The sequence below is a fragment of the Echiichthys vipera genome, assembly GCF_963691815.1.
Source record: "Echiichthys vipera genome assembly, chromosome: 8".
NCBI classification, from domain to species: domain Eukaryota; kingdom Metazoa; phylum Chordata; class Actinopteri; order Perciformes; family Trachinidae; genus Echiichthys; species Echiichthys vipera.
The window spans coordinates 13,712,831-13,732,404 of NC_139833.1; the positions used below are offsets into that span (position 1 = coordinate 13,712,831).

Consider the following 19,574-nt stretch of genomic DNA (forward strand, 5'->3'; position numbering starts at 1 on the left):
ACTGTGTGTAAAGGTTCAAGCATTGATGCATGATGGTTAAGTGGAGGTGGAGTATAATTATTTTTACTGGGGAGCTGCAAGGTCCAGCTTATTGTTTAGAAAACACAAATGTGAATCTACCTGCAGGGCAGAAAAAGGACCAGTGAAGCTGGTTTGTATGGAGTAGGCCAGATTTCCAGTTCATAAATCTCTATCATAAATTTATGAATTTCTCAAGTTGCTTTAAGCATTTGTTACCCTCCTTCATAGTATTGGTTTTGAACTTGTGACTTATACATTGTTAGCTCTCAACTATAAATTTTAATCTAACAGCATCTGTATCCAATTAACCAATATTAAGAGATTCCAATATGGTGTGAAAATAAATCTGTGCAACAACTTCTGTTCATCCTTTATGTTTTTTTAAATTACTCAAAATCAATGTCAATCTCTTTAAAATCAAATGCAATGTAACAAGTAACATTTTTTCTGTCTGGTAAATGTACAATGTTTTCCTCTGATGGTAAGTTTCCAATGTGTTATCATTGCATATTTTTAAGTGCTTTTGTAAGTTATTCCAGGGTACAATGCATTAGTGTAATAACATAATTCAATAAATCAAGTCCCACATACGGAGCAGGTGAACAGGTAGCTGGAGAGCACTGCATAGGTACCTTTGAGCAAGGCACCGAACCCCGAACTGCTCGGAGTGCCCTTCCATGGGCAACCCCCTCACACTGACATCTGTCCATTTGATGCTTATGTATTGGTCCTGTTTGCATATGTATATTTTGTGTGTGTGTGTGTGTGTGTGTGTGTGTGTGTGTGTGTGTGTGTGTGTGTGTGTGTGTGTGTGTGTGTGTGTGTGTGTGTGTGTGTGTGTGTGTGTAATAAAGTGAAATAACAGAGTGAAAAAAATAGAATTACACCTAGGAGATTAATAACGTATGTCTTCTTCTAAGCTTAATAATAAATCTATAGTTGGGGAAACCTGTCATACGTCTATGTCGCCTTGATGTGGTATGCTGTGCTTGAGGAAGGCTTACCTGTAATAAATTATTGACACTGCCATGAGCAAAGGACCAAAGCTAATTTATTGTATTGCTACAATTTATTGGATTTATTGTAGCACATCAAACGGCTGCAAAATAAGTAATTTCTTATTTCCTCTACAATGACCCGTAAGTACACAATAGTTAGAAATACTGATAGTATAAGTAATTTCTTCTTTCCTCTAAAATAACCTTTAGATAAATACGAAAATAAAGTCATTTCTCACTTCTGCTAAAAGTCACACTTGTTACTGTTATTCCGCTGTACCTACTGTATTATAAAGTGTTACCAAACTGTCTCTGTTTAGCCATGCTTATATCAATTATGACCTCATTTGGTTTAATGGTTGGTCATGACCGAATGCTGTATGAATTTTATTTAGATTTATTAGTTACTGCTAGTAAATGTGGCTAATGACAACATCAGCACATAAACAAAGAAAATCCAAGAAATGATCAGTGACTGGTCTGTTAAGTATTGTCTGCAAAACTACAGGTAATACTACCGTGTGTATGCCTGTGTGTGCCTGTGTGTGCGTGTGCGTGTGTGTGTGTGTTTGTGTAAAGGTTTGTGCTGAAAGACAGGCAGAAGCAGTGTATCATCCAGGTGCTTCAACCTGTTAAACACAACAAACATGAGCACACAAATACTGTAAGAACAAAGTTCAACCCATACATGAACACACATTTTGCACAAAGGTCAAGTAGACATATGACACAACACATAGTACAGTTTGTAAACCCTTTTTTACAAAAGCGATGTGGATGTGGCGTAGTATTCAAACTATTTTAGATTCAGATGTGGCTTGAATGCACACAGATATGCTCTCACTGCATGTGGGACACATACATACATCACATTAGAGCTGATTTTTATGTTAATTGAATTGTCAACAGAAAATAAATTGGCATTTTGATAATTGATTAATGTTTGGTGAGATTCATTGTCTGTATGTCCCTGTGTTGTAAGTGAAATTAATTATTTCTAGCGTCTTTTAAAACATCAGACAAAAGTTGGATCAGTAATAATGTCCAGTGCCTCATCTTAAATTCACTGAAAGAAAAAGACATTGAGGAACATACAGACACCCAGGGAGCACAGGGACATCTTCAATCTGAAGGATAAAGGAAGTAGATGATATTGAATACTCCAGTATAAATTTGGCTAACAAAGTATTGTATCAAATGCTCAAACAGGCTATAAACTAACACATACATACACCAAGCAAGAAGCTGGTCAGCTGACTGCATCTGTAGCTGGTTCTAAAAACAAAGCCATTCTCTTGAAGGATGTTGAGGAGGTCAAGGTCATAGTCAGGATTCAGTATGGTAAATTAGTAGGATTCAGAGGGTGAACTGACAATAAAAAGGCAAAAAGATTCCTGACTTGCTCATGTTACAGCCCCTAACCCTAACCCTAACCCTAAAGAGATATACTCTGAACCCTGTCAAACTAATTTGATAACCAGATAATTAGGTGTTAGGTTTATTGAAGAGTCTAAATTGCCCACAGGTATGAATTTGAGTGTGAATGGTTGTCTGTGTTTTTCTGTCTCTATGTGCCCTGTGATAGACTGGTGTGCTGTTCAGGGTGTACCTCGCCTCACGCCCATTGCCAGCTGGGATCGGCTCCAGCCCCACGCAACCCAGTCAGGGATAAGATCGTGGATGGACGGACAATTTTTTGTCCAAATGAGACCAGATTGGCTGACAGGAAAGAATAGATTGAAACATACACATACAATTTTCAATTCAATTCAATTTTATTTATAGTGTCAAATCATAACCAAAGTTATCTCAGGACACTTTACAGAGTAGGTAAAGACCCAACAATTCCCCCATAGAGTACGGTGGCAACGAAAACCTTCCCTATAACAGGCAGGAACGTCGGACAGACCCAGCTCTGTGGAGGACGGTCATCTGTCTTGACCGGTTGGGGAGGAAGAAAAGGAGAGAGAAAGAGAGAAACACAAAGATAGACAAAAGACAGAGAGACTGACACACTTCCAGAGATGCAAGCAGCCAGCGAGTAACAGTAACTATAACAATATCTATAGTAATGTGAACATGACCCACATGTTATGGCAGTCTGCATAGCAGAACAGCAGGAACACGCACATCCAAGGTGACAGAACATGAAAATGAAAATAATTATGACAAAATGATGAGTAGGGGCAAAACAACAAAACAACATCCTATAAAAACAGGAACTGGGGAAATGCTGTCGTATCAATTTACAGTTAGGAAACACTAAAGGATTACAAAAAAAGGTAACACATACTGTTACAAGTGAAACAACATGGCAATTCAGTCTGTTATCAGGCCAGGGAGACTGAAACCTTTGATGTAAGAAAGGTACATATTGTGCATTTAACATAATCTACCAATCTATCATCAGTGACGATGTTCCAAGGTAAAGTGTTAGATGTGGCTACTGCTGCAAACACAGGCTGTGCTCTATTTGACATTTGACCTGAAGCTTGTTGAACAAGAGCAAAGGGCGGGGAAACCTGCTCAAATGGAATGCAAGGATCGTACGAGGGGTCAGGTATGATGTTGATCAGTGATGATCAAACAACATCAGGTGGTGAGGATGCTGTTGATAACTTCCTTCACATCTTTTCACAGCTTTTATGAGTCAATTAGAAAAGAGCCAACACTTAATGTGAGCCGCATGTGTCATGTGTTAATTAATCGTTTTTGTCATTATACAGGATGTACAATAAAACTTTGTTTGACTATTCTCTGTGGTATAAGACAAAATAAGTTAGACAATATAAAATATAAAAGGCACACATTGAGATCAACAAAACAGAGCAGCAGTATTTAAAAAGAAAGTGTGCAACAGAAAGGTAATGATGATAATAATAATAATCTATAGTAAGCAACATGTATAACATGATGCATGTATATGACAGTAGCTGTTATGATACCCCATCAGCTCTGGGATAGAAGCTGTTTCTCAGTCTGCTTGTTTTGCTTCTGATCGTCCTGAACCTTCTGCCATATTGTAGCAGTACAAACATGGAGTGACAGGGGTGTGTGGCGTCTTTGAGGATGCTGTGGGCTTTCTTGTTGAATCTTTAAATGTAAATCGTGTCCATAGCTGTGGAGACAGGAACAGTGTTCTGTGGGTATAAAAATGAAGCAGAAATCATGCCCAACCAGACCAGGCTGTGTTTTAACCCATATCACACTTCAGACTGCACCGGCCAAAGGTGCAACACTTAAAATTTTCATCAGCGGTTGATAAATCCCCTTTTCAGCAATAGATAGTATCTAAAAAAAACTATCTACAAGATTCATTATATAGTAAGAATCAAGTCCATAATATTCATTATACAGTAAATGTGCTTATCGCCAAATATATAATAAATCGTTCAATGTGAAGCTGATTTGTTGGGGGTGGGCCAGATTTCCAGCTCAGGAATCCTCATCATATATATTTAATGGTAAATTATAGCAATAGCAAACTATTTCTGCATAAGCAAGATTTATAGAAAAGCGTACAGTACTGTAGTGTCAATCAGGAGTGAAGACAGTTAATATATTTGAGTGCTTAAAAAGTAATCTGAGTCTGAGAGAACGTTATCTTTACAATTCTGAATTAGCAAATGAATGGACATCAGGCATGATGCTCATGCACACACTCACCTCTTATATACGTACAGTATTTCAATGCACTGGCTCCACCTGGCAGGCAGCAGGGAGAATGCAGTATGCAATACATGAGCGAGCAATGTGTGTGACTATGATATATGAAATGTCAGGGACACAAATTGGAAGTGTTTTTGCAAGACAGTGAAGCTATTGGCCGATAATCATTATCACAGCTGTTGTCTTCTCCTTTTTTTAATATTCCAAGGCTGAAAGCTACTTGATGGTGACACGGTTGTGTGATGGTCAGCACTGTCGCCTCACAACTAGTGGGTTCCTGGGTCGAATCCTGGCTGGGGCCCTTCTGTGCGGAGTTTGCATATTCTCCCCTGTGTGGGTTTTCTCCGGGTTTTCCGGTTTCCTCCCACTGTCCAAAGACATGGACGTATTAGGTTAATTGATGACTCTAAATTGCCAGTAGGTGTGAATGGTTGTCTGTCTCTAGGTGTCCTACGATATACTGGCGTCCCGTCCAGGCTGTACCCCGCCTCACGCCCGATGTCCACTGGGATCGGCTTGAGCCCCCCACGACACAGACAGGGACAAGCGATTGAAGAGGAATGAATGAATGAAAGCTAATTCTACTTGCCAGAACTGAACCCAGAAAAGAGGAGTATTCCAAAGTTTTATGTTGGAAAATATACAGTATGGGTTACCAGCATTCAAAAACTGTCAGATGCAAACTTGTTGACCAATTAGCAAAGTACACATACTAAGCATAATCCCGGGTAAGTTATGAAGTATAGAGCATCTTTTTGATGATGAACACTCATTACCAGTCTAAAGTGTCAGTACTATACCCGTGGAATAATCCTGCAAAACAAGGAATCCACATTTTCAAGTAAATTATGTATTTTTATAATGTAAAAACATCGCATGCCAGGGTTGACGACGGAGAATACACGGAGGAGGGGACCCAAATGCAGACACGGAACTCAGGAGACGGTATTAACAAATTTAGTAAAACTAATTTACAAAAAGGTGCACTAACACAAAGGAAAAACACAAAGAACTAGATACTAACTCACACGGAGAATGGACACAAGAGGAACAGGTACACAGGGAGACATCAGGGTAGGTAGAAGGTATGATCCGGCACTGAGTGAGGCTCAGTACCGGTTTATAAACAGAGTGGCAGGTGATCAATGCAAACAAGGATCACCTGCCAGGAAAACGAACTCAAAACCAGAAAGACAGAAAGAAAGCACATACAGAAAAACACAGACAGAGGGAGACAAAAACAACGACCAAAGAGGAGAACGAGAGACTGTCCAGGATCACAACATCGCATACACTGTTCATACGCCATGTTCGCCTTCCTCATGACCATAAGCAACCTGTTTTATTCATCTTTCTATATTTATGACAGAATCATTTACACTATTGTCTTAATTGTCTTCAGAATGGTAAAGTGTAATCTTTTTTTAACAAGGCTAATTGCTGTCCTTTTAATAGCTTTCCAACTTGTAGTAGGTGTGCAGACAGACGGGCAGGTGCAGATGCAGATACCTGTACGGTTGGCATGTGGCTGGAAAACAGAGACATGAAACAACAAAAAGGGAAGGGGTTACTGCAGAGCAGGAAGATGTGGCTGGAGTCAGAGCTGTGATGTGTCTGGGGCAGGTGGAAAGGTCAGGCAATTGGTGGACAGGTAGAAGATGGCAAGTAACATGTTTGGAGATGTGGGAGTGCGGCTGCAGGGAGGTGCAGAGAAGGAGATTTTGACATCAGCTGCTTTAGGCTAATATCTTTCCACAGATTGCGTAGGTTTACAATTATCTAACCTGTTCTGACTGTAGAGCTGCATTCTCACATGCACACAAGTTAAGCAGTGTATTGTTCAAAGACATGTGGATCTGGTTTGTGGGGAGTGGACCAGATTTCCAGCACAAAAATCACAACGTGTATTTCTTTGAACATATATGTTGCGTTCTCAGACATAGAGTGTCTGCTCGCATCGAAAAAAGGAGGCACCCCCCTCAGTCTGATATCAGTCTCCTTGTGATCTCTCTTCACCTGGTAAACCTGGAATCTGAGGGGAGTCCTGAGGGAGAGCAACATATGGAGGGAGGGATTTTGTCGAATTGAATAGATGCAATATGTTCAGATACTTAGCATGACACACTTAGCAGTGCACAGAAATAGCAATTTTTTTTTTACATTTTCATTGAATTATTCAGTAATTTTGTTTACCATGGCATCACTAAGTAAATAAAGTAAATGCCACAGATGCTCATTCCAATAACAGAAGATAATAGCATCAGTATCAATCTTTTTGTCCCACTATAGCTATGGCTCGTATAGAGGAGGTCACAAAAACCACTAGGGCTTTGTTTAATGACTATGCTGATAGTGATGAAGAGGTTGAAGGTGGATGAAATGGAAGTCCCCAAGTTTAATGTCAGAAACTGAACACACTAACTTTACATGAGACAGTTGCAGGTCTCTAACTACTATGACGCTTAAAGCCTGATGAGGTGAAGACGGAACAGAAGATTGATGATGAAATCTTTGAAGAATTTCCATTAAAATATGTAAATACAAAACAATAATGTGTAAATGGCATATATGATACTGCTGACATATGATGCTACTGGTTCATCCAATCGTTATAACATTTTGTTCAGTGTTGTAATTATTTTCAAATATTTGTGTAAGACACACACAAGCTTGCGTTCAGTTGTTGAAGCTGGTGCACATTAGAACTATTTGTTCAGTTTTGTAGCCTAATGTTAGGGTAAGATACTCATGTCAACCCAAGCACAGACACACACATTTACCACTATGTTATGTTTTAATAAAAAATCTTCCACTGTCATAGGTTTTTTTTGTCATAATCCTTGTTTTATAATGTTGCATTTCACCCCATGGCGTGTTACAAATAACCTGGACTATGGGGCGAATTTCACTGGACACCATGGACCATTGCAACAAAGTCTTCCTGAGCAGAGCAAGTGTGCTAAGCAAACTTCTGAAGGATGGGATTATTATTGTGCAACAATTAAACACATCAATTCTCTCAGAGTTTAATGATTAATATGGGGACATATAAACGTACAATCAGTGCCAACTGTGGGTTTTTTATTTGTAATAAATGATAAGCTATAATTATTCCACACATTGAGGGGACGAGAATTTCCTAATTTGATCGTCGTGATATGGGATTTAAATAATGTGAGAGGGAGGCAAGAGACAGACTGATATTTTTTTCCAATTACTTTTATGACATGAAAAAGATCTGATGTCAGTCAAAGTTTAAACTTGTCTGGGTCAGCAGTACAGGAAATAAAAGAGCAGAGAGCCTTTCCTATTGAGGAAGCACTGACAGTGATATGTGCACTGGAGAAGATAGCAGGTGATGTATGTTAAATGTTTGATGAGTCCCTGCTTGTTTCTATCCACAGCTGTGACACCAGATACCTATCAACTACATGTGCAGTGATTGTCATAAACAGAAGAGGAAGCCCACAACAAATCAGACTTAATTCTTTTTATTTATTTTGAGAAAGTATCAGATGTAAAGTTCTTTGAAAATCAGTTTACAGAGATATGAAGGCAGTGAATATCACCATGCATTTTCAACGCACGTTAGAAACACAAATCACAGACTTGAGTTTCATGACGGATGTGCAAATGGCCTAATACCAGCAGCATCTTTTTTCAGGGTCGGCTGTGTCACATATATATATATACTGTAAATCATTAAATATACTATGGTGCTATTTTAAACGTTTGTATAGTTAATCTTTTTCAGTCTTCCTGTTCACCTTCTTGTTCTTTGCCCTTGCCTTTCTTGCCACCCCTGCCTGTCTTCTTGTGGAAGTAGCATTTGGCCAGGATAGACACACACCGACAAAACTCTCGGAAGTTGACCTCGCCATCGCGGTTTTTATCCAGCATCTCCATGGCTTCCCCGATGTCGTCTGCGCTGATTTTTTCCTGGAGAGCACATCAGTTAAATAACAGTATGAAATGCACAAAAGCACACCTGAGTGGTAAATAAGAAGCAGGATAATGTATCTATTTTGTGAACCTCTGTGCATGTCATGGTCAGTGAGTGTGTTGAGTTTCTTACTTTTAACTCAGGGCTTTGTATTTCTTGCTCCAACACCTTCTTTAACTCCTCTGTGCTTAACTGGCGTTTCTTGCCTCCATCATCAGCATACTCCAGAAATATATCCACAATGTTTGTAATTACTTGGTCCAGACGAGCCATGGCTGTAGCTGGGGAAATCCATTCATGTTGATTGTGAGTAATTAACAAAGAGGCAAAGCGAAATACATTTTTATGTCAGCATAATGTTTATAGATATGAGCAAAGCAAGTAAAAGTCAGAGGTCCCAAATCAACCCAACAAAATGCTCAGAGCACTGAATAAAGCTTTAATGAACACCATGACATTACTCTCGAGTTTTAGTCAATAATAAGGCCCATTTACACACATTTACATTGTAGGTTTCATGTTCAGCATCTGAATTAAATGCTGCTATTTTCTTTTTTGCTTTCCTGCCTTCCCCGACATCTTGCTTTTTATCTGGACTCACCTTGAGTGCACGTTGCTCTAGGTGAAGAGAGAGAGATCAGGTCCGTGTCACCAGCTTGGTCCTGGATGAAACTGTTGTCTCACTGAGGGCAAATCCTCCTCTTAAAGAGTTGAAACACTCCCACCAACACACCCCCTCCACCACACACACACACAGGGCCATATATACACATCAGCGATGACTAATGCACAGGAAATGTTCCCCTTTTTTAACCAGTCAAGCTTCACCAGTTTTGTCTCACAGCTGTGTAAAGAATATAAGACAGTATTTATGTGTATGTTGTATAGAGCAAATGGTTGCCCTTGTTGACAAGTTTGCATCTATGTGTGTGTGTGTGTGTGTGTGTGTGTGTGTGTGTGTGTGTGTGTGTGTGTGTGTGTGTGTGTGGGTGTGTGTGTGTGTGTGTGTGAGTGTGTGGGTAGATCATCTATGGCGAGGCTCTTCATTAAGGAGCTGCTCAGTGTAGCCGTCTGGAGAAAATATGTCAGAGTAAATGGAAAATTACAGTCACTGTATTTTAGCCCAGCCCAAAGTGGGCTTTGGAGTTTTAATCCAAAGATGTGTGTGTGTGTGTGTGTGTGTGTGTGTGTGTGTGTGTGTGTGTGTGTGTGTGTGTGTGTGTGTGTGTGAGTGTGTGTATATCCTTGTTTGCAGAGGTGTCTGGTCTATCCTGTTTGCCTGTAAGTGTCATTGCCGTCGGCAAAAACCTTGTGGGTCTGAAACCATAATTTTTCAGGAATGTGAGGTTTGTCTGACAGTTTGAGGTGTGACAAGATTTAGTCACATGCTCTTTTTTAATACTTTAAGTTAAGGAATCCTTATCCAACTTATATCCTACTTTAGTTCAGCTAAACTAAATAAAATCAGGAGTCAAAAGTCTGTTGGATCTAAGTCTTTGCTGCTGTTTGAACATGTTTTATTTTGACACAAGTCCCTCCTCATTCACCCTGTTACTGTTATATAACTCCACCTCCATTTTCCACTCCTCTGTTCCAAGGCAGCAGAAAGGCAGCACTTCTTCCTCTCTCCCCTCTGTTGCCTCCTACCAAGCCCCATTTGGTTCAAACCGCTCAGCCTCTCTTCACTTTGCCCATATTACTTTCACTTATTGAAAACGATCAGATTCTCCATGCAGGGGAGGAAAGGAAAATAGAGACGAAGGATTGCATGGTGTTAATTTCCACACTCTGTTGGTATGAGTTACAGTTTCACTGTAAGAGAGGAGAGGGTCTGTACCTGTCTCCATGAATCATTTAAAATCAAACCGAAATAGCTTTGAACTCCCCTCTTAATAATTGTTTTACCTTCACAGACCATATTATACGAGAATGATTTAAGATAACCTCACAGCTGTATGCTGCTGTGGTGATGTTCTAGTCATAAGCAATATGATCCACCAGAAAAGCAAAAAGGTAAGCCAAACAAGTGGTGAAACAACTTATTGATATAAATGACCTTGACATAATAAAAGTATGATATTTGACATGACATTTTGGGTGTGGGGTTTCTCTACTCCTAACAATCATGATGAGTTTATTAGTTTAATTTGCAAGTAATTACCCGGAAGTGGGCAAAATGGTCTGCTCAGAAAATACAAACTGTCAGTTAAATGCCTCGTAGGAACTATTTAACTTATATATAAATATAACCGGCTGCTCTATAGCTGCTCGGTTGTAAAACAATAATGTGTCTATCACAGCTCCTCCAACACTACAGCTTTACCAAACAACATTCCTCATCATCATATACCCTCCCCTTCAACTTATGTTCGTTGTGGGGACATAAACATTTTGGATCAGGGTGTCAAACACTGCTGAAACACACCCTAACTGAAACCAGCAACATCAACTTTTATAAAACCGTGTCCCCTCCCTTAAGTGGTGGAACTGGAGCCAGTGGAGGAATTCCTGAGTGTCTACATGTTTCTTTTTTTCCCTGCAGCATTGTGACATCTAGTGGTGAGTTAAAGTCAATACATGACCACTTCTTTAAAGGACCAATTTGCCACTTTTCAATATTATCTCTATGGTCAGTACTTGTTAAAGGCTGCTATGTTGGCTGACCCTCCCTAACATACATCTGTCTTTTTCATATCAACAGTCTTATTTGTGGAATCCAACTTACTCTGACTTCTTATTGGAGAGAAACAAGGCTTATGATAAATTTCCAGGGATGGAAAGAGCGCTGGCATATCATACTCAAGTAAAAGTAAAATTACTTGTGTGAAAAACGTACTTAGTCAAAAGTAGGTCAGTTAAACTGGAGAAAAAGGTTGATCGATATGATGGTATGATACTAAATCTTCATGATGTCATAACAAAAATGAGAGACAGTAAATAAAAACGATGGACACTGACACTGCGAGTGCAAGCATTATCAAGATGTATAAATCAAAGGACCAGCTTTGGACCAGATTTTTAAAAACTATTATGTGAAACTAAAATATGCGTCACATGCTATGCTATCACTCAGCACCTTTCCCTGCTAATCTTGAGTTTCTTACCCGCACTGTCAGTATGCTAACCATGGATAACCCCCCCGCAAAAAAACGTATCGGAGGAGAATAGAGTGTTGCGTGGAGAGATCAATTTGCTTTTACTGCCAACATTGATGGCTGTCACACCGCCATAAGGACTGCCCTGTCTTTGGGTTTTCTGCCTTATGAATTTCATGTTTTATTTTGAAAAGCAACTCTCAGGTCACTTGCCCTTCCTCTTGTGTCACCGGTCTGACTTTCCCCCCTGATCCATGATTGTTTTGTTCATATGTATATAGTCTGTGTCTTCCCCTGTCTCGTTGCCAGAGTATTTTGTTCGTTTAGTCGAATACGCCCAGCCCCGATCCACAGCCTTGTCCGAGCCTTTGAGTCTGAGTCTCGCCACGCTCTTGTTTTCTGTATTTCCTCTGAAGAAGAGTGATTTTGATCTCGATTACATTTTTGGTCAGCTTTGTTTTGAGAAGCTAATTTCATAGTCCCTTTGTTGTCCTCCTGTTCGGAGTGACTTTGTTTAGTAGTTTTACTAGCTCAGTTCAGCATAAGTTTGGTTTTCAGCCTTTTGCTTTTTTCCTACTCGAGAGTGTTTTTTTTCTTTACAAATAATTTTCATAGCATAATCCCTTGAAGCATAGAGTAGTCATAGAGTCATTTCCTCCCTTGTGGGACTGAATTTTGGTTCTTGTGTGAGTGTGTTGTTGTGTTTTGTTCTGTCTAGCTCAGAGTTTCATAGCTGGTTGAGTTATCGCTCATTCTGAAGTCGAAGCAGAAGTTTCAGAATAAAAGCCAGGTAATAATAATCATAATAGGAATTCAATGTTTTTTCTATAATTTCATAAATGCAACAAACTGCATATATCATAACTATATATACAACTTTATAAGCTGTGAGATCAAATATGTTTTGCGGCTCCATACACATTTTACTTGGTGAAGAGGGGGCAAAATGGCTCTTTTGATGGTAAAGTTGCAGACCCCTGGTATAGGGGGACTATTTCAAGAAATGGATTATAACATTCATAATTATGTTTTCATTAGTGTATAATCACATGAATCTAAGAGTTGCTGTGTTTTTGCTGATCCCCTCATACCTATATGGGGACTGGGTCCTCTTTTAAGGAGCCCAAGTTGCACCGCCGTGTTTCTACAGAAGCCCAGAATAGACAAACTAAACACTGCCTTTAGAGAGGGCTTGCACAGGTTTTACTTACCTGAATGGCATTACATGTTTGGAAAGTGAGGGGTGAGAGGAGGGGAACTCAGTTAGTTGAGATCTGCAACCTCACCACTAGATGCCACTAAGTCCTACACACTGGTTCTTCAACTAGTCTCTACGCTTCTTATAGAATCAACCAGAGAACTCCAAACCACCAGAGCAGACGACACAGATATGTAACAATATTTGATAGTGTCATCAAGCCACTAATCGGTCATCAGAGCTATACCCGATGGGATAAACATCCAACAGATACTTTACACGCAGAATTCTGCAGATATATTTTACACGTACACAGAAACACACCAACAAATGTATGTAGAGCAGAATTAGGCAGATACCCTCTGATAATTAACATTCAGAAGAGAACACTCAACTTTTTTAACCACCCGAAAACCAGCCCCTGAGACACCCTCCACTCCAAAGCCCTCCAAACCCAAGAGCTGAGCCCAGAAAAGAGTCCCCTATGTCAGTTTGTTCTGAGGCTAACTGCCCCCTCTCAGACACAGTCTGACCAGCCTCACATCAACGTTGTTCTCCAAACACCAATCAGAGTGAAACAAATTATATCACGATGTAGAGAAACCTGTCTGGACCATTGGGAAGCCACAGTAGACTGGAATGTTATCTTGCCCTTCAAGGAGATTTTGAGTTAGCAGAATATCTTTGTACGGTCAGAGATAGAAAGCCGAGACAGATCCTGACCAAGTACAGGCTCAGTGACCACAGACTGAACATATGGTAACTGTTGGACAGGTGAGGTTGAGACAGAGATGCACTTTCTCCTATAATGTACAAAATTGAATGACATAAGAAATAACAAGCTCAGCTCTGTTATCCCGTAGTTCAAAGAGCTTAATGATCTCTTAAAATCAAAAACACTCCTCAGAGTAGGTGATGGGGCACATTTAGCTGTCCAGTATATATTAACATGCCACAACCTGAGGGACAGTGAGTGATCAAACACACACACACACAAACACACACACACACACACGCACACGCACACACACACACACACACACACACACACACACACACACACACACACACACACACACACACACACACACACACACACACACACACACACACACACACACACACAAACACACACATACTGTAGACTGTACAGCGGCTGCAAACACAAACACACATAAGCAACGGAGAATTTGCACAGTTTTTACACACCATTTCGAGAAAAACAAGATGCTATGTTGCTAGTCAACGTAGCGGTTGCAGGCATCCTCCTCTGTCCGATGAGTTTCAACATGAGTGAGTTTGTGTTTTTACTCAGCTGCCTGAACTTCACTTTGTGAGTCTTGTGCACAGCAAAGTTTTTACCTGCTGGTCATTCTCAAACCAGTCCACTCTATCCCACTATAACCAGTCCACTCTGCCCCAACCAGTCCACTCAACCTCTCTGCCCCACTATAACCAGTCCACTCAACCTCTCTGCCCCACTATAACCAGTCCACTCAACCTCTCTGCCCCACTATAACCAGTCCACTCAACCTCTCTGTCCCACTATAACCAGTCCACTCAGTCCCCCTGTCCCAGTAAAACCAGTCCACTCTGCCCCACTATAGCCAGTCAACTCAGCCTCTCTGTTCCACTATAACCAGTCCACTCAGTCCACTCTGCCCCACTATAGCCAGTCAACTCAGCCTCTCTGTTCCACTATAACCAGTCCACTCAGTCCACTCTGCCCCACTATAGCCAGTCAACTCAGCCTCTCTGTTCCACTATAACCAGTCCACTCAGTCCACTCTGCCCCACTATAACGAGTCCACTCTGCCCCACTATGGCCAGTCAACTCAGCCTCTCTGTCCCACTGTGCTACTACTGCAAACACTGGAGAATCCAACTGGAGCATTTTTACATTTATTCAGACCCAGCATGCACCTGTTGGTGATGCAACACTGTGGGTGTGTTTGGGTATTTAAGTCACTTAGCTGTTGGCCAGGCGGTGCATTAAATCAATGATTAATTAAGGTACAACAACCTTTTTTTAAAACTATGCCCAGGCACAATGAGCATTACTGTGCATTCATTTACTGTTTACTTACTGTAGGGCCTGGGCCAGGTGACACCACACACACCCAAACCCCTTGACTCTCAGCCAGTGAAAAAGAGTATCAAAGTGCAGAGTATCTCCTGGAGCTCCTGTGGCTGCATACATTCCTGCAACTTCTTCCCTGCTGCTGCTGCTGCTGCTGATTTGGCTCCTTATTTTAACAGGACTTTTTCATGTGACTTGAAATGTAACAACGTAGCCTTTGTGATAAAAGAAAGTAGCCGACTTCAGTTAAAGTAAAATGACTGATTTTTAAAGATAGTCCACCGGAAAAGGTACAACAGTTAGGCCGATAGTAAAGAGGGTAAATGCAATTTGTTTCTTCCAGTCAGAGATAGGTCTGGCAGCGGGCTGCAGCTGGACCAGATTGTCCACCCCAGTAAATTACAGTCAGGCTTTTGTTGAAGACCAAGCACTGAAACTGCCTCTTTTTTTTTTAACAGTCTAAAACAATGGTGCTTACATGATATCCCATGGGTTCAGATATTCCATCTGTCTGTCTGTCTGTCTCAAATTCAATTGAATTGAATTTCGGTTATTCAGATCAATAATGACTCGTGCAACATTTGAGACTGTTTTTTAATTCAGGCTTCAGCAGCGACTCGATAGCCTGGAACTGCCCTTGATGGTTTACCTCTTGCACATGCTCTGTATGTCCAAGAGTCATAATGGGCTGCATGTTTGATCTATAATTGACTTTTCAAGCCCATGTACATGAAATAGTTAATGATGGCTAAATTTAGCTGTGTTGATACTCTCCCACTTCACTTGTCACACTTACATGACTTACTACATATATACAAAAGCTGTCGTTTATGTTATTAGTTACACCTGCTTTCCTACTGTATGACATATTAAAAAAGGAAAACGGCCTTTTTCACACATTACTGTGGCCTACTGGCCAAATTGACCACACATCTGATTCACCACTGCCTTTAAAATGTTTTGGACAACTTTTACAGCATTAAAGGCATGTTTCTTTCCCATCTTCCATGTACTTTAGAATTTGTGTCCTCTTTTTACAAGATTTATCTATGGCCATCCAAAAAATCAAGCTAAAAAGACAGAGAGGGCTTTTGTAATAGTTGCCCACAGACTTTGGCATATTCTTTCCATAAAAATAAAAAATGACTTGCTGTCTTTTAACATTGCCCTTATATCAGTCACACTATGGACCTTATAAAATGCACTTAACTGATTGAGATGTCCCTTCAAAGCATTCCAGGGCCACATGAGTGAGATAACAGAAGAATGTACATGTAAATTGGAATTAAGGGACTAAATGATTTGGCATATACGTAAACTGGAGAAAATCATAAAACACATCATCAAATTGTGTAAGCACTTATAAGCATGCTTATTTGGCATAACCCTAATAATAAGACAAACAAGAGAAAGTGAAATATTGTCTAAAGTCATTTTTAATTGTGAATCTGGCACACATTTGTGTTTCATAATGCTCTTACTCTGAAACACAATCAACATCACTGATCTCCCTTATATTTGCCCATCACGGCTTGTTCTTCTTCTGATGGAGCAGGAAAAACTTCTCACAGGCCATCAACAAGCCGACGATGAGGGGAAGAAACTCTTCAAAGTCCAACTTATCGTCACTGTTTTGGTCCAGATCTTTCAGTATGCAGTCCACAGTTTTGGGGCTCTTCTGGGCCTGAAAGAGCAGGTTCAGGGTGCAACAAAGTTAAAGCAAGAGCAATAAGTAATGTACATTGTTCTGTACTGAGGAGAGATTTGGGACAAAGGTAGAAGATTCTTACTTTCAGGAAGGTGTTTAACTCCATCTCCATTAGTTCTTTCAGTTCCTTCTTGGTTAAGGTCTTTTTATCCCCGTCTTGCACGGCATAGCGGTGGAAGACCAAAATCAGGGACTCCATGCACTTCTCCAACTCTGTTATGGCTGCAGTAGTCGGTGCTGAAAGGAGGAATAACAAGTCTGGGCAAAAATTTTGAGGGATATAAACTTTCTTTTTCACACACTCTTGCCGACTGGTCAAATTGACCACCCATTGGATTCAGCACTGCCTTTAAAATTATTTGGATACATTTTACAGGATTAAAGGCATGTTTCTTTCCCATCTTCCATGTACTTTAGACGTTGTGTCCTCTTGTCACAGGAAGATCTCCTTCTCTTCCGGTGAAGGCTATGCCAAGAATCAGGTTGAAAAGACAGAGAGGGCTTTTGTAATAGTTGCCCACAGACTGGAATATTCTTTCCTTAAAAATTCAATACAGTTACTTGCTGTCTTTTAATATCGCCCTTATACTGTATCAGTCACACTGGGTCTATGGGCCTTATATGCACTTAACTGATTGAGATGTCCCTTCAACGAATACCAGCGCCACGAGTGTGAGATAATAGAAGAATGTGTATGTAAGTTGGAATCAATGGAATAAATGATTTGGCATCTAAACGGGAGAAAACCATGAAACCCACCAAGAAATTGTGTAAGCACTTATTAGCATGCTTATTTGGCATAACCATAACCAATAACCCATGAACTCATGAAGACATACAGGAACGTGGTGCTCACATTCCAGCACATTCCCATATTGAACCATTTATCTACTGTATAAAAAAAACTGCTGCTTTAAATAAACATTCAAGGAGTATTTATGAGTGAAATGATGTGTTTCAGATGTGAAGTAAATCAATATTCACTGAGGTATTTTTCTGCCAAGAAATACATGCGCATATCAAACAACATGCAACCAGAAGAAAGGGAAATGCATTTTGTACCCAACATACAAAAAGAGTAATGAGACGAAGCAGAAAGTGGAATATTGTCTATGGTAGTTTTTACTTGTGAATCTGGCACACATTTGTACTTCAAAATGCTCTTACTCTAAAACAACAACATCACTGATCTCCCTAATATTTGCCCATCACGACTTGTTCTTCTTTTGATGCAAAAGGAAACACTTCTCACAGGCCATTGACAAGCCGACGACGAGGGGAAGAAACTCTTCAAAGTCCAACTTATCGTCTTTGTTTTGGTCCAGATCTTTCAGAATGGACTCCACAATTTTGGGGTTCTTCTGGGTCTGAAAAAGCAGGTTCAGGGTGCAACAAAGTTAAAGCAAGAGCAATAAGTCATGTACATTGTTCTGTACTGAGGAGAGATTTGAGACACTTACTTTCAGGAAGGTGGGCAACTCCGTCTCCATTAGTTTTCTCAGTTCCTTCTTGCTTAAGGTCTTTTTATCACCGTCTTCCACGGCATAGCGGTGGAAGATGAAAATCAGGGACTCCATGCACTTCTCCAACTCAGTCATGGCTGCAGTAGTCGGTGCTGAAAGGAGGAATAACAAGTCTGGGCAAAAATCTTGAGGGACATATACTTTCTTTTTTTCCACTACACTCATCTGACAGCTGTTGTATTGTACCGTGCAGAACAATATGTTGCATATGTACATAAGATTAAAGAGATATGTTCTGTTATAGTCCCAACTACATAAAATAGGACCCCTAACTGCCCCTGGACCACTTACAACATTAAAACGCATTAGTGGAAAGTAGTCTGAGTACATTTACAACTAAAGTGGAGTATGCTACCTTTTATGTTACCTTTAGTAACTATTTTGCTTATTCATATTAATAACAAAATGGAATCGACGGGTACATTACGATGTGATGGATATTCTGGGCCATTCTGCATAATAATGAGTAATAATGATGCTTTTACATGTTTAGTATATTTTGATAGGGATACTTTTGTACTTTGTAAGTTTTTTTAATTGCAGGACTAGTATTTCTACACTTTGGTATGTCTCCTTTTACTTCAACTAAATCTCTAAATACTTGTTACACCTCTTAAGGCTATAGTTCACCCAAAGCTAACATTGTGAAGAGAGGACTTGGGTGTTGGTCTTAGTGGAACTCAACGCAGATTCTTTGGCTATTAGACATCATTTCTGGCACATGAGCTAAAATCCTTATCTCAAGCCTCCCACTCTCCCTCTGTTTCCTTTCCATTTTACCATTTTTGGCATAGTTCCAAAAAAAACGAGGGATAGGTTACAGTAGACAAAAGGGAGTGACATTGTTACAAAGCAAGATAGCAGGAAGAGCCACTACGTGACGGTGGTGCGTAATGCGCCAACAACGCCCAAACTCACCCGATAAAACATGTTGAACATGGGCTAATCGTTAAACGTGAAAACGCGTTTTTGCATGCAGCTACAACCGACATACCGCAACCAACATGAATAATCTTCAGACTTCATAAGAGATGATCAGTTTTCTGTCTAAACTCGATCTAGACAGAAAACAAGACAGCAGTGAAAGCAGAGATTAAAGTGTTAAAGTCATTATTAAGAACTTACCAGGACACAAGGAAGGCAGAAACTATAGTTTGAGATTCAGAGGAGAGTGCAGGGAGCCCACTGAAGTTTATTCAAGTTTTATAGACAGCTAGGCAACGCCCAATGTGATGGGAGGGAGAGGGAGGGATATAGAGACCTCAGAGCGAGAGAGAGAGCAAATACAAAAGCCATGAGCAAATACTATCCCTGCCCTTATTTTCACTCAGAGCACGCA

General features: G+C 40.2%; 2 protein-coding genes across 2 annotated transcripts; both read right to left on the bottom strand.

The window, feature by feature from the left end:
* Positions 1-8,163: 8,163 nt before the first annotated feature.
* s100w (S100 calcium binding protein W) lies at positions 8,164-9,393 on the bottom strand. The gene is made up of 3 exons (XM_083917934.1): positions 9,233-9,393; positions 8,764-8,912; positions 8,164-8,627 (listed from the first exon to the last, which is right to left on the bottom strand). The coding sequence occupies exons 2-3, from the start codon at positions 8,902-8,904 to the stop codon at positions 8,439-8,441; spliced, it is 330 nt and encodes a 109-aa protein (XP_083774060.1). The 5' UTR covers positions 8,905-8,912; positions 9,233-9,393; the 3' UTR covers positions 8,164-8,438.
* Positions 9,394-16,422: 7,029 nt separating this feature from the next.
* On the bottom strand, positions 16,423-19,473 carry s100a10b (S100 calcium binding protein A10b). Its single transcript, XM_083918984.1, has 5 exons — positions 19,361-19,473; positions 18,173-18,327; positions 17,965-18,079; positions 16,795-16,949; positions 16,423-16,688 (listed from the first exon to the last, which is right to left on the bottom strand). The coding sequence occupies exons 2-5, from the start codon at positions 18,308-18,310 to the stop codon at positions 16,530-16,532; spliced, it is 567 nt and encodes a 188-aa protein (XP_083775110.1). The 5' UTR covers positions 18,311-18,327; positions 19,361-19,473; the 3' UTR covers positions 16,423-16,529.
* Positions 19,474-19,574: the final 101 nt, after the last annotated feature.

Coding starts and splice junctions, on each gene's coding strand:
- s100w (XM_083917934.1), bottom strand. CDS start 8,904: ATGGCTCGTCTGGACCAAGTAATTACAAACATTGTGGATATATTTCTG. Junction 8,628..8,763: donor TACAAAGCCCTGAGTTAAAA/GTAAGAAACTCA, acceptor TGTGCTCTCCAG/GAAAAAATCAGCGCAGACGA.
- s100a10b (XM_083918984.1), bottom strand. CDS start 18,310: ATGACTGAGTTGGAGAAGTGCATGGAGTCCCTGATTTTCATCTTCCAC. Junction 18,080..18,172: donor AGTTGCCCACCTTCCTGAAA/GTAAGTGTCTCA, acceptor CTGCTTTTTCAG/ACCCAGAAGAACCCCAAAAT. Junction 16,950..17,964: donor CGTCGGCTTGTCAATGGCCT/GTGAGAAGTGTT, acceptor TCCTCCTTTCAG/CACCGACTACTGCAGCCATA.